Source organism: Diabrotica virgifera, chromosome 1, assembly GCF_917563875.1.
Source record: "Diabrotica virgifera virgifera chromosome 1, PGI_DIABVI_V3a".
In the NCBI taxonomy this organism is placed as follows: Eukaryota; Metazoa; Arthropoda; class Insecta; order Coleoptera; family Chrysomelidae; genus Diabrotica; species Diabrotica virgifera.
In genome coordinates this window covers 140,030,196-140,045,755 of record NC_065443.1, presented here as the reverse complement: position 1 = coordinate 140,045,755, position 15,560 = coordinate 140,030,196, and the positions used below count along the sequence as shown (strand labels likewise).

At 34.8% G+C, this 15,560-nt stretch overlaps 1 protein-coding gene across 1 annotated transcript in view; it reads left to right on the top strand.

Moving 5' to 3' along the window:
- Positions 1-10,886: 10,886 nt before the first annotated feature.
- LOC126891705 (putative odorant receptor 85d) overlaps positions 10,887-15,560 on the top strand; it is a 101,122-nt gene continuing 96,448 nt past the window's right edge. The window contains exons 1-2 of the mRNA XM_050660969.1: positions 10,887-10,926; positions 13,114-13,351. Coding sequence (XP_050516926.1) covers positions 10,887-10,926; positions 13,114-13,351 — 278 coding nt within the window. The remainder of the gene's footprint in view (positions 10,927-13,113; positions 13,352-15,560) is intronic.

The window sequence follows — 15,560 nt, the reverse complement described above, 5'->3', positions numbered from 1 at the left end:
ACATTTTACTTCCCTGTCCGATGCCCAGTCTTCAAAAAGCCACGTTCCTAGGTATTTGAATTTGCTCACTCTCTCAATGGACTTAGTATTCAGTGTTATGGTGGAGTTTTCAAATGCATCCAAGTTTCTGAAGATGATCATGAATTTGGTCTTTTTGGTATTAATCTCTAATCCCATTCGCTTACTGTATTCTCCTATTATAGTGACAAGTTGTTGAAGATCTGCTATGTTGTCGCAAATTAAGACAGAATCATCAGCATATCGTATGTTGTTGATTAATACTCCATTCACTTTGATTCCCATCTCTGCATCTTCCAAAGACTCTTGAAATATGGCTTCCGGAATAAATGTTAAATAAAAGAGGGGAAAGCACACATCCCTGCCGAACACCCCTTCTTATATGTATGGATTTGGATATAGAATTGTCTATTTTTAATTGTGCTGCCTGATACCAGTACAAGTTTTCAATGCATCTTATGTCTTTTTGGTCTATATCAAGCTTCTTGAGGATCTGCATTAACTTGTGATGTTGGACAGGATCAAACGCTTTCTCGTAGTCTAGAAAGCACAGGAATACGTCCTTCCTCTGATCGTAACAATTTTGGACCAACACCTGTGTTGCTACTATTGCTTCTCTTGTTCCCAAACCTTGCCTAAACCCAAACTGAGAATCACTGATATCCCATTCACATTTTTTGTATAATCTTTGATGTAGTATTTTTAAGAATATTTTTAAAGTGTGACTCATCAGGCTAATGAGTCTGTGATCCTCACATCTTTTTGCACTGACTTTTTTGGGTAGGGGAATAAATGTAGAGAGCAACCACTGCTGAGGATAGCAACCAGTTTCATAAATAAAATTAAATATTTTATGTAGTGCTGAAATTCCCCTTTCATCTAGTAGTTTGAGTATTTCTGAAGGGATTTCATCAGGTCCAGATGCCTTATTGTTTTTTGAATATAATATTGCCTTTTCTATTTCCTCTTTAGTAATTGAAGGGCCAGTCAGCTGGTCGTCTGTATAAACTTCACTCATGGGTCTTTCGTCATGAAAGAGCTCCTGAATATAGTTTTCCCATATATGAATTTTCTCTTTTTCACCTAGCACTACCTGGTTATCCTGATTAACTATAATAGTTGATCTTCGTTTTCTGTATATTCCAGCAGCCTCCTTAAGCTTTTTATGTAAATTCCGATCGTCGTGCTGTCGTTGTAAATGTCCTAGATCGATACATTGTTGCTTAAGCCATTCATTTTTTGCTATTCTTATCTTTGCTTTTATTTGCCTGTTAATGTTTTTATACATATTGCTGCCATCTGGGTCATTCTTGTGTCGTCGTCGTTCATCCATTAGTAATAGTATTTCTTCTGTCATCCATTTTTGCTTCTTGTTATTTGGTTTGTACCCCAAGTTGCTTTTCATGATGTCTGTTACAGCACTTGTAATCGTATTCCATGTTGGTGTTAGATCTTCGGTAATGTTTGTCGTCAATATTTGAATTTGTGTGTTTATTTCATTACTTATTTCTGCTTGTATCATTGGATCTTTCAGTTTATCCAATGCGATCTGTTGTTGAGTTTCGAGCTTGTTTTTGCATGAAAGAGCGATCTTTATGACGGCCACTAATAGTACATGGTCAGAAGGCACATCTGCTCTAGGATATGTGCAAGATCTTTTGACAGTTGTGCTGAATCTACCGTTGATGAGAATGAAGTCTATCTGATTTCTTATTATGTTCTGAGCTCTATCGGCTGGAGATTTCCAAGTATAAAGGCGACGGGGGTGGAGTTGGAACCATGTGTTGGTAACTCTCATGTTTTCTTCCTGACAAAATTGTACAAGTCGGTCACCCTTTTCGTTCCTTGTTCCAAGACCATAAGGTCCAACTACGTCTTCAAAGCTGCCTTTCCCTATTTTGGAATTAAAATCTCCCATAATTATGTTAACATCATGTTTCTTTGTCAATTTAAGCAATTCTTTGATTTCACTATAAAAGTTTTCCACCTCTTCATCTGCTGCATCTGTAGTTGGTGCATAGACCTGTATGATGTTGAGATTATTTGGCTTCGCTTCAATTTTTACCAAGGCTGTGCGGTCGGAATATGGTACAAACTCTGTGACAGCTCTCATCAATTTTTTAATTATCATAATCCCGACTGCACATTTCTTGAGTTAGGTTAGCCAGCTTCCCGGCTTCAAATAAGCTGCGTGTATTCCAGGTGCCTATCTTTAATGTCTTTCTTAAGTTTGCTCGTACATTTCTAACATTCAAGACCGTTCCCCCCGGAGATCCGATTGGGGAACCATTTATACCTCCGGATATTTTTGAGTTGAATGTATTCATGTGATTATCTTGGGAAAAAATAATGAAGGTGGTATCCCGTTGCCTTCCTTCATGCCACTTCCAGGCTTAGTTTTCAGCCGCCCACTATGGAACAGACGCCGTTTGCAACCGCCCATTCTGGGTACAGACGTTGCTATTTTCACTAGACGTTGCTACTGTCTCAGAGCTTTGAAAAGGGGTGGATTCTTAAAAGGTGTTATGATATACTCTTATTAGCTTAGAAGAATTAAAAAGATAGAACAATCGAATTAAGGATGTAAAATAGAAAATAAAAAAATATTGGGCGCCACTGGTTACCTTACGCAACCAAAATTTCACAAAATAGAACTATAATAAGAAAAATAGATAGATCACTCAGAAAATATATATAAAATACAAAATACTATAACGTAACTTACCTTATTTACTCTATACTCAAATATGCTATACTCAGCCAATTCTTTATTGTTCTTACGATTCAAGAGAGTAGGAAAGAAATAATAAATTTATATTTTGTAAATCAAACATTATTTATGAAAAAACAAAAAAATGAATCTCTGATCTCTCGGTGTTACAGATTGAGACCAGATTACCAAATCAAAAAAAAAAATGAAACGAAAAGTTCTACAAACATAAAAATGATACCTTTACAATCATTGTCCTGGTTTCTTCTGGTTGTTGGTTGGTTTGTAAGTCCAAGACGCTATTTCACTACGCGAAAATCACTTCACATTATTAATAGCTACAGCAACAGTACATAAGGTTATCCATAGTTCATTACAAAAGTTATCATAGAAAAATTCAGCTTTCTACTCGAACAAAAATATTTTAAATTTCATTAAACGGGATCAAAATTTACTAGCAACCTTAGGATCCAACTAGGGGGTTCAAACTAGTATCAGAAAAAAGAAAACTTATACTGCATAATTCCTGGATCTGACTGCATAAAAAAAATTATTTAATACCAAAAGTGGTATGAAATCATATCGGCGATTCGCTTAAAAACAGCGAGAAAATTGCCGGAGCTCACGCTACACACCATCATATACGCCGGGCTGGCTCAACTTAGCCGGCCAGGAAACTGGTAACTACATTTTGAAACACTCTGGAACTCAATGCTAAACGTCCTTGATGACAGAACTGAACTGCTTGATGGCTTCCACGGAACTGACTTACTCGATCTCTCAAACTACCATCTCTCAAAATCAACGCCCTCTCAAAATCATCACAGAATCCATCCCATCGACAAATTAATCAAATCTCAGCCAATAGAAAACTATAATCATACTTCGCCAAGCCCTAATTTGACGCCATGCAAATTTGTCCACCAATAAGGGATACTTACTTTTTGCATAAACAAGTTTTTCGGTTCTCACAAAATTGCCGAGTCAGGACCAACGGTCAACTCTGAGAATCCAACTACTTAAGAATTTTATTAACACTAAAGACGTTGTTTATGTCGACATCCAGATATAATATAAACACACTTAAAGGCTCTTATCGATATTCCAACTCTAAAATAAATAGAACCCCCGACTTTTTGTCGGTAAAAACAATGTACTGAAGGATTTATAGCTTTTAACTTCCTTGCCGGCGAGTTTCCACAAAACATCGCTGAGACACTCAAAGACAATCACGTCATATTCTGCGTAAAAACAGATCATAAATGCGACTTTCGTGTGAATCAAGAAAGAACTACGTAATACTTAACATTGTGGGAGCGTGAAATCGACAAACACACATCATGTGAGAGAACTTACGATTCTTCGATACAATATACAGGGCGTAACGAAACTGTTAAAACTGTAAACTGGGTCGGAATTGGTAATATTTAGACGGTGACTTTGAGACTGTTTCACTCTTTTACGTGTATCCTCCATCTGAGGAAAGAGCTACCGTATTAAACGGAGTCTCTCCTACCCTGGAAGGTGGTAGGGTGTCTTTTCCCCTTTCAATTCTCTAAACACAATCTCACTTACATCCTTACATCTCAGAACAATCACGCCAAAAGCATCCACAAAAACCATTTAAAAATCTCTTTAGATCGATATCTTCATATTTCCGTTTCCTCCTTTTGCTCGTTAGTTCAGAACTCGCATACTTATGTAAGCATTCTTCTTCCAAATCCGTTCATCTTACGACCCTGTTTAGAAGTGACGTTGAAATCAGCGAGATGTCCAGAAAGGTTTCACTATTACCTCTCACGAACGTAGGTGCCTTATTGTCATTTAGCACGGTAAGCCCCACGGCGCGGATTTATTCTGATAGGTATGTATTTGCCTCACCCATCTTGCACTCGTGGGTTCCATGAACGATCATTTACACTCAAGTCACCGGTCATGATGACCGGTACACTCTCCCTCCTAGTCTCTTGCATAATCGAGTCGTCAATGTACTCTTCATATACTCGAAACAAAACGTTTGCTGAAACATAGCAATTGTACACCACCAGGTCTCCAACTTATACCTGAATATATCTTTTCTTAATAGAGTGTCTGGTGATGCCAACTCCTCGGTTCACCACTTGTACGGTCACGTGTCCGATCTCCTATCTTTAATGACTCTTTGTCGACAGACCAAATGTCATAACATTCCCTTCGTGCGAGTGCCTCTGCAACGTCGTGAGTGACCCTCGCCCTTCCCACATTTATTTGAAGGAACTTCGTGTTAGATGATTCTAATCTCTCTAACTTACTTACCTGTATGCTGTCTGATTAATGGTCCTAGCTGCTTTCACTCGCCCTTTCCTCATCCCTTGTGGCAGGGTCTCTCTTGAGGCATATACTCCGAGCACTGTGAGCTGTCGGCTACGTCACCGGATTCTTTTCCCTTATAGAGACGAGTTTGACGTCGTTAAACTCCTTACTTCCGGTATACCTTTGAACCTGTTTCAGGATTTCTTCCTTTGTGGCATCTCCGTCTATATCGAATATGTACACGTGGACCTGATAGCCCGGACGTCCTCTACTGTGTTTCCCTCCGTGTAGTCTTCTTCAGAAGCTCGGCCTGTTCTTTCCCTGCCACTTCAAGGAGGAGATCCCAGTCCCTAGTTTTCTTAGCGCTTTTGGCGCTAATTCCCTCCTTCCTCATGTCTACGCTACCCTTGATTTGCTTGAGCAACTCGGCGTAGGATTTTCCACCTCCATTCACGATCACTTTCTGTGTCCCCACTCTCCTTTTCAAGCATTCATACTCCTCCAGTGCGAGGTGGAGGTCCATACCAATAAAGGTGACTTCCAGGAGCTTCCTGAGGTTTCTACCTCTGTAGCTGCACTACTCTTAAAGACGCCTCACTGGTATCTAGTATCTTCATTTCTTCCCTCAATTTAGAGAGAATTATCAGTAGTCTCATGTCCCTGTCCATTTCCGTCATCCCTTTCTCTACAGAAACCATGAAAACAGTCTGACGGACCTCCCGGTTCTCTTTCTCCTGACCTTTTCTTGTAATTGTGGTCATAGTATTAAGGGAGGTACTCCACCTCTCCTGATCTGTATGTACCTCCTCCGCATCCTCCCAGTTCCTGCTTTTCTCTTATCAGGTCATGGAACCTTTCCCCTCACCGAAAAGTCACTAATTTTTTCGGGAAAGAACTCTTCGAAGTCGATATGTGTGGACACACTTGCCGTCTCCTTAATCGTCCCTTCCTCACCGATTTTCTCCACTATTCTATTTCTCCACTATTCTATTTTTTTCTTAATGCTGCCGAGGGCGACTTGTCTGAAAATGCCCTCCATGTCTTCGGTGACTCTCTTAAGGTTTTTTTTTACTTCACTATTGATCTCTACTTTCACTAAATTATTTGTAACTCTGGTAAGTTTCTCCATTGCTTTTAACATGGCTGTTATGTCGGAGCTCTCTATGTCTTTTCTCCCCAAGTGAGGATGGGCGATGCCTCCCCTGGAAGATCTGTCTTGGTCAGGTCCCTATCCCAGGCACTTCTTGGAAAAACTCATTAAAACTTGTTTGAAGGGTTAAAAAAAACCTTTTTTTTAACAAGAAACAAGATTACACTCAAACAAGAAACTACACTCACCGGCACAAAAAACGGGCACCCCAAAAAATGGGTCATTTTTAATGTCTTGTATTTCCTAAACCTGATGTCCGATTTAAGAGGATCGGTACGTATTTTCGGCTGCAATGCTATTCAAGTGGGGATTCATTTTTTTCGAATCCTGAGAAAACTAATAAGTATTTTTGAAAAATTTAAATGCAGAATGAAAGATTACGTTATTAGCGAGGGCCGAAAGTCCCTGAGAACTTCTATAATGTTTATTTTAATAAGTTACAGGGGTGAAAATCTAAGGGAAAATTTAGTGTGATTTTTAATTTCAAATATCTCATTCAAAATAAACTTTTTATTTATTCTAAGGGACTTTCAGTCCTCGGTAATAATTTAGTCTTTCATTCTGCGTTTAAATTTTTCAAAAATATTTATTGGTTTTTTCAGGATTCGAAAAAAATTAACACAATGCCGTGGTAATATTTTCCAAATCTGTCTTTGTCTTATAACGCACTCAGCCGAATATAATATTGTCAGCATATATTGTCAGTCACACACTGACAATCAATGACAATTTTAAATATTTGACATTGCATCGGGAATATTTTGAGAAATTGATTAAATATTATTGATATATAGTGTATTTGATAAATAATTGATTAAAGACGTGAACTTAATAAAAAGTTATTTATTGTGTATTATTTGTGGAAAATCCAAGCAGAGAATACATCAGATATATCCTGTGATCCAAGTATTTTGTTGTTAGAGATGTTCAAAATTTTAAGCGTTCCATAATAACAATATATTATTAAAAAATTACTTTAACACTTTTCCTCTTTTCTCGATTGATTATTAGTTTTTGTTGTACAAATAAATTATTACAATCACTGAAAACATAGTTAGCGAAAAAATTATCACATTTATTAACTGAATTAATAATTTGCAATTATAAAAATAACAGTTATCCAAGAACATTCAAAAGCCATCTTTTTAAATTATTTATGACATTTTCAAGTAGAATGACATTCTAGTAATGTTTACATATCCATACCAGTGTGAATTTTACTACACGTAATTTGCCGTGTAGAGACAGAAAAAGTAGGGATACACGTAAAATATTTGCGGATTATGTACCCATAGCCTTAAGTAATTTTTTTAATATGTTATAGCCTTATTCTTTATCAATATCACTGTAATAATATTTTTGCTAGACAGGTACATTGTCATTGTATACAGGGTGCACGAATCAAACTGTGTTTTTTTCTCAAACTTTGAAAAACCCTGTGGAATGTTCTAGCTTTTATAAAATACTGAAATTAAAACCAAACTATAGTTTCAGGTTTTCTTAACATTCTGCTTTTTGATTCATTCGCTTATGTTGGATAGTAAAAAAGCTAGGCACTTTAACAACTACCCCTGTTTTTCGTCAATACAGGGTGTTTTTAAATAAGTACGGCAAACTTTAAGGGGTAATTCTGCATGATAAAATAATGACAGTTTGTTTTATAAACGTATGCCCGCAAATGCTTCGTTTCCGAGATAGGGGGTGTTGAAATTGTTCTTACAAACTGACGATTTATTTATTGCTGTAAAACGGTTTGTGATATAAAAATGAAATTTGGTAGATTTTAAGAGGTAGTTATTGCGCATTTTTGGCATAGAATTGAGAATTTTATATTCACCATTGGCGTGCATACGGGTATAAACATTTTAGATATATCCCGTATCCCGTATTTTATGCGAATATAAAATTCTTAATTGTATGCCAAAAAATGCGCAATAACTTTCTCTTAAAATCTACCAAATCCCATTTGCATATCACAACCCGTTTTAGAGCAATAAATAAATCGTCAGTTTGTAAGAACAATTTCAACACCCCTATCTCGGAAACGAAGCATTTGCGGGCATACGTTTATAAAGCAAACTGTCATTATTTTATCATGCAGAACTATCCCTTAAAGTTTGCCGTACTTATTTAAAAACACCCTGTATTGACGAAAAACAGGGCTAGTTGTTAAAGTGCCTAACTTTTTTATTATCCAACATAAGCGAATGAATCAAAAAACAGAATGTTAAGAAAATCTGAGGCTATAGTTGGTATAAAAAACACAGTTTGATTCGTACACCCTGTATACAATGACAATGTACCTGTCTAGCAACAATATTATTACAGCGATATTGATAAAGAATAAGGCTATAACATATTAAAAAAATTACTTAAATCGGACATCAGGTTTAGGAAATACAAGACATTAAAAATGACCCATTTTTTGTGGTGCCCATTTTTTGTGCCGGTGAGTGTAGCATCAAAACTAAGCAAGCTACGCTCAAAATAAAGTTGGTCCTTTTTTTAGTAAAAAGATCGTGAAAATCACCCCCTAATTAGCATCCCAAATGAAATTAATCGTTACCTCTTCACAAATCGCTTTATTGTGTATGTATTTTTTATAAATATGATCTGTAACTTTCATCGGTTCAAAGTGCATACATATCATTGAAAGGGCTGTAGTTGAATGGGCTTGTACGAGTCACTAATCACTAATGTATGCAAATTTTGAACAACCATATCTTTCAGAAAAACAAAATATCCAAAATATTCAGAAAAGCAAAACTTACATTTCTTACATTGTTTTCAAAATTAAAAGTTAAAAAAATTTACTTTAAAACCAATTTTTTTCAAAAATAAGCACTTTGAACCGATAAAATTTACAGACCAAATAAACAACACATACACGAGTAAAGCAGCTTGCGAAGCGGTAACGATTAATTTCATTTGGGGTGCTAATTAGGGAGTGATTTTCACGTTTTTTTTTACAAAAAAGGGGAACAACTTTATTTTGACGTAGCTTGCTTAGTTTTGACGCTAGAAACTTTTTTTCAAAATAACAGTATTTTTTTAAACACTTAAAAAGATTGTAATGAGTTTTCCTCAAGAAGTTCTTTACTTTTTTATTATTTCATGTAGAAATATTCAATTTATAATTTGAAGAGTATAAACCTATTTTCATTAGCTTTAACTCTTCTTCCACTGACTGGGTGGAAAAACTCACCCCTAGAGGTAAAGCACACGTCTGCACAATATCACTTTTTTTCTTTGACATGTTAGCTATGCGTATGCCAAAGTTCATGTCAATCGAAGCGTTTGTTTAAAATTTGGAGCAAAAACCATGGACTATGTAAAGACGGTTCTTAGACCATTTTTAGATGCGCCATAATACGCAAATTAGTGCCTTCTCAAATGACGGGACCTAAATAGTTGTTAATATCCTAATGATGGATAAAAAATCCTAAGGAGAAATCAATAAATAAATAATAGAAAACACAAACACATTTTTCTACTACCCAAATGCTAGGTAATTAAAATTTCAAAAATTTATTAACTGACAGAAATGAAATTAAACTAGAAGTAGAAAATGGATGATTTAAATTCTACAACATTCATATATAATGTAAAAAGGTTAAAGTTATCAAAAGTTGTCTAACTAGTTCTATAAATTAATTGTTACTTGTTAAGTGTTCAAAACTACTTAATAATGCTTATTATGTCCTCTATATAAACTGTGTTCTAGTTTAACAGTTTTCAAATATTATTTCATTTCCAATGCCAGAGAAAGTATCAAAAGTAAGTAACAATGATTTTAATTATTTATCCAACGATCTTATGGGCAAACAATTTTTTTTCGTGTTGCTGCGTTTAATCTTTTAGTGTTTTTGATGTAGGTACTAGGGCTTCCAATCCCGCAGCCTGAGTTCAATCTCGGTATTTGCGGGACTACGAATTTTCAATCCCGCGGGATCTCGGTATTTGCGGGATCCCGCATGTTGAAAATAGTCATTGTATTTATATAAGGCAAATAAAACAATAAATTAATCAACTAACTCCACATTTATTTAACTATCACTATTAGTATGAGATCAAAACTGTTTTTTCTTCAAAAAAAAACAGTTACAAATACTGAAAAAAACAAAAAATCTATCTTCTTCAAAAAACACACCAACAAAATTTTAAAAATCAACCAAAAAAACCTATTTTCAACTAAAAATTAATATAGTTTACTAATTTAGTTGCTATATTACTTTAGCTATAAGTTACTATCTATTATTTAGCTAAAGCTTTCAATTGAAAGTTTTGCAATGGAAACACAACATACTGGATGGTATAAATAAAAACGGAGTATTAACTCCGAATACGTTCTCATGAGTATGAGCATAAAGTACCAGTTTATACTACATTTATTTCATATGAATAAAAATATGTTGATGAGTTTGTTTCATGAGTTTCTACTCACCGTACATAAGAGTAGATATTACCGCGTGGAATATGTACTCCAAAATTTGGAGTATAAACTACATTCCTATTTTTATTCATACGAGCCAATATCTAAATCTAAACTGTCATCTGCCAAACTCCTGCGTATTTTAGACACAATATAGCCAGCAGCAGAAAATGACCCTTCGGCTTCCATACGTCGACGGTATTCCTTTTTAGGCTTTATATGTAAATGTAAGATATTATCCCATTGACTCCCCAGATTCGTAGAGAGTCATTTCTATTTTAATAATGGACTCAAGTGTATTAGCTCGAGATGGCGACGGGCAAAGTAAATAACACATGCTGACGATATAGTTAACTCTAACTCCTGTTACAATGTAAGATCAAGATCGGAACCCCATGATGGAACCTCTACATTGTTTCTCACGTGTTTCTGACTTAATCAGAATCTTCCTCATCATTGCTCTCAGATGAATTTAAAAGGCTGAAGTTCATTCCCGTTACAATATCATTAATTTCTTTTCGAAGTAAACTTTTCGGTGGGAGATGAAATGTTTCATCGTCACACGACGCTTGGTAACTACGAGGCTTTTGGAGATAAATTAGTAGTGCCGTCACATGTCTACATCGTTGTAAAATACGGCGCAAAGACAAAGCTAATTCTGAAGCTAACCTTGAATAATTTTTTTCCAGTTTTTTGATAATTTTGAGCGTAGCTACAGCAGTAATTTACGCTTTTTTCAGTCCCGCAAATTCCGCGGATCCCGCAAATCCCGCGGATCCCGCGCCTGTAATCCCGCATCAAGCGGGATTGGAAAATGACGCGGGATCCCGCAATACCGAGATCTCGGTACTGCGGGATTGGAAGCCCTAGTAGGTACGTTCTCGATTATTGTACGATATAATAGGTACCCTAATAATATTATTTGTATTGCGTATTGTCTCCTTAGCTTTATCTTTCTCGGTACATACACTTCAAGAATAATTGTTTATTCTCTGATTCCCTGTAGATCTTCCAACTACTTTTTATTTTTTCTTCTTTTATATTTCAATGAAAATAACTAGTAAACATATTGAGTACTGATGCTCTTTGTAATGCTATTGATAATGCTAATCACATATCCCTTTCGTGACCGACTGACACGATCGTGAGCTCATGTTTATGTGGGTATCAATATCAAAATAAACATATTTTTACTAGGAAAGATGATATCAATATGTTGTGTCTATCGTGTATTATTATCAGAGTAACTGAAATTATTTAACGAATTCGCGCTTAGTTTGCAATAGAATAATCTACAAGATCGCTGTGTATTTTGACGACAAAACCGGTAAAGGTAAGTAAAAGATATCTTGTTTTTATGTGTTTAGTGTTTAGGTTATTGTAACGGGGTTGTGGTATAGCTAAAGTTTCAACTTCAAGATAATAAACAAGATTTAAGAAATTATTGGTTTGTTTGTAGAGATCTTGTCCCTTAATGTTTGAATAGCACGATAGTTAGTTGCCGTCACACATTCAATTTTCAATGGCAGGAAATTAAAATACTAAATATTTATTGGTTTGACTTTTTATTAGTTTTTCTATATTTTAAGGGGGGGGGGGGGTATGGTTTGAAATCAACATATCAAGCACATTTTTGTGAATTTTTTTTCGAACCTATGGTAGAATTATTTTATTTTTAAATTAAATAATCATAATAAGTGCAATTCAAAGAATATTTATAAAAAAATTCAATCCAAAATATTGAAAAGTAAGCCATTGGTGACACATTTTGATAGGCAGCTCACAAAAAAATGGATTTTGCGGTGGACATCAGAACTCGTCACTAGATCATACGAAACAAAAAATTTAAAAAGAGTTAATTAGTTTATGAGTTTCACGAGGTCACAACGTCGAGTTTTTTTTATTTTTAATGATTTTTGAATATTTGGTATCCCTCAGAAATCAAAAAACTGAAATTTTTGGTAAAAATTTTGTGAAAATCAACAGATTTATTATTGTTGAACAAAAAATAAGCAAAAAAAGAAAAATACCTCGACGTTGTTACCTCATGAAATGTCTCAAGAAAATCTGTGCAAAATATGAGGTAGATCGGCCAAGTAGTTTTTCAGTTACAATGTCCACCGCATTTGAAAAAGCAGTTTTGAGAAAAATGCGTTTAAAGTTTTGACAACTGCATCTTCATCTTCTTATTTGTCTGCCAAATCGTAAAGTGATGCACATTGGAATATGTTTTTTGAATCGAGGAGTAATCTACAAAAGAGAAGGCGAACAGTTGTTTAACGTTTCTCACTACGCTCAAGCGAGTCGAAGGTAGAGATATTCAACACGCTGTATCTCTGGTAATTTTACTCCGATTATTTTGAAATTTTCAGAGAGTATTCTTGAAAGTATGCACTTTTATTTAAAATAATAAAAAAAATTAAATATTTTTTTAAATAAAAATATTTAATATTTTTTAATATAAAAATAAATATTTTTTTAAGATAAAAGTAGTTTTTCTAATTATTACAGGTGTGCCTCTCACCCACGATTTGGCTCTAGAGGTGTTAAATGATGGTAACAAGTCCAAAATAGAAGATTTAGATGGCGAAGATGATGTTACTTTTGACGTTCAAATGTTTAAAAATAACACCGATGACAAGGATATTGAAGAAACTGTATTAGATGAAGAACCTGTATTGGATGAAGAACCTGTTCCTTCAACGAGCTCTTCTTCAGCAAAGAGGCGATGGAAAGACATGACATTTCAGCAAAAAATTTTTGTTCTATTTTAGTTAGTATATAATAGCATATTAAACAATTATAAAAGTAATTTTTATTTGGTCCTAATGGTGTTTTACGTTTAATAAAAATGAATTTTTTCATACACTTACGATCCTGCATTCATAGAACATAAGCCCACAGCGCACGAACGTGGCATGTCATTTGTGACAGATACACCTTTTTTAAATACCGTATATCGTATTTATTCAAAGGGAAACTTCATTTTCAATCAAAAAAAATTCAGGCCTGAAAGGGATATCACATATTATAGTACGGGATCCGAATCTAGGTCGACCTTCACCATCGGCTTTCCTGATAAAACATTTTTTTATTCAATTTCATACCTACATAGATAAATATGACTTGCATGACTTGCAACATTTCAATCACATTTTTGTGAACTTTTTTGAAAGTATGGTGTACCTAATTATTTTATTTTTAAATTAAATAAGCACATTCAGTACAATTCATAGATTACTCAAGGAAAAATACTGAAAAATAAGCCAACGGTGGCAAACTTTTAAAGACACCTCAAAAACAATGGATTTTGCGGTGGACATCAGAACTCATCATTGGATCATGTTAAACAAAAAATTCAAAAAGATATATTCTTATGAGTTTCTCTAGGTAACGCTGCAGCGCGCTGTTGAGTTTTTTAGTTTTAACGATTTTTGATTTATGGTATCACTAGAGATTTAACATATCGGAAAAAAAACGGAAAAAATTTAGCAAAAAACAGGTTTTTTTAAAGACCATTGGAAAAATTGGAAAAAATTTAAATTTTTCATTAAGACTTGAAACGTGAAAAAATACCAATTTTCAACTCGTTTAAATATATTTTGTAATAATAATATCGAAGATATAAGTACAAACATGTAGTATATAGGGTCAAAAATTATAATTATTAATTATTATCTAATAATTCAAAGTATCAAATCCGAAACTTCAAACGTAGAAAGCACATTATTTAACCAAAGCGCTCAGTGGTATATTTTCATCTGAGTCTAAACCTGAATCTTCAGACCAAGCATCTGATTCAGACTCGAAATCAGCCTCATCATCCTGGATGCATAAAACAACACGATTTTTGTCAGTCCCTTCAAAAATGGATCTGGTCTAGCATCGTAAATGAATATCTGTTTTCCTTTTATAACCAAATTTAAATGAATACCAACAACTTCTGAATTTTTTCCTGTGATAATATATTTAGTTCGCTTGTACGACCGATATATTGTATGAGACCGTGTAAAGACCAGTTTCTTTCCGAAGAGGCAGAAGATGGAGATCCCTTTAAAATTCGAGAGGCAATTGGCATAAGTGGCTGCGATGTACACAAACCTTGCCACCATATAACGGGATGAGTATATTCGCAGTATCCCATAAAGAATTTCGACCAAAAGAATCCAGTTTTTGTTCTAAATCGGGCCAGATTTGCCACCACCTTCCCTACATCTAGATTTAGGGCTTTCCATATGAGGGCGGTTTGCCAACGTCGACTGCGCGGTTTTCCTGTTTTCCTTGGTAACTTCAAAGGCGGCATTAGGGTGAGAACAAGTAAAACAGGTAAACCGCGCAGTCGACGTCGGCAAACCGCCCTCATATGGAGAAGCCCTTAGTGAATGAACCATTTCAGCAATATAAGTAAGTCTATAGCTTCCATTAGCTGGTTTTCATTCAAGTGTTCTCCTTTAAGGCGAGCACCAAGAAAATGAATTGGCATAGAACAAAATTCGTAACTTTCTTCAACATATTATTTTAGCAAGCTTTCGATAAAAGAAATAGTCTGGTAAACTTGTTGGAAATATTTATTATTGTAAAAAAATTGAAGAATCTCAGATGCAGAATCCACCAATTTAATAAATTAAAATGGTAGAAAACTGAGATCCTTCGTGTTTGAAAGTTCTTACTGGTACATCCTCAATCTGCGACTTTTTCAATTAATAAGACAGCAGACGACGAATATAGAAAACGAAAGGGAAACGATCACATTTCGCTTTCATTCGTCTAGGAAAAACGGGCAGCAGAGGAACTTTCAGTACTCAAATCCGAGTAATAGGAAATATTACTCGGATTATTATATACTCTATTATTTTATTATTATTATTATTATTTATATTTATTATTGTGTTTATTATATACTTAGATATTAAAGACAAAGATATATTGTCTATTAAAGACAAAGGCACTTCTGATAA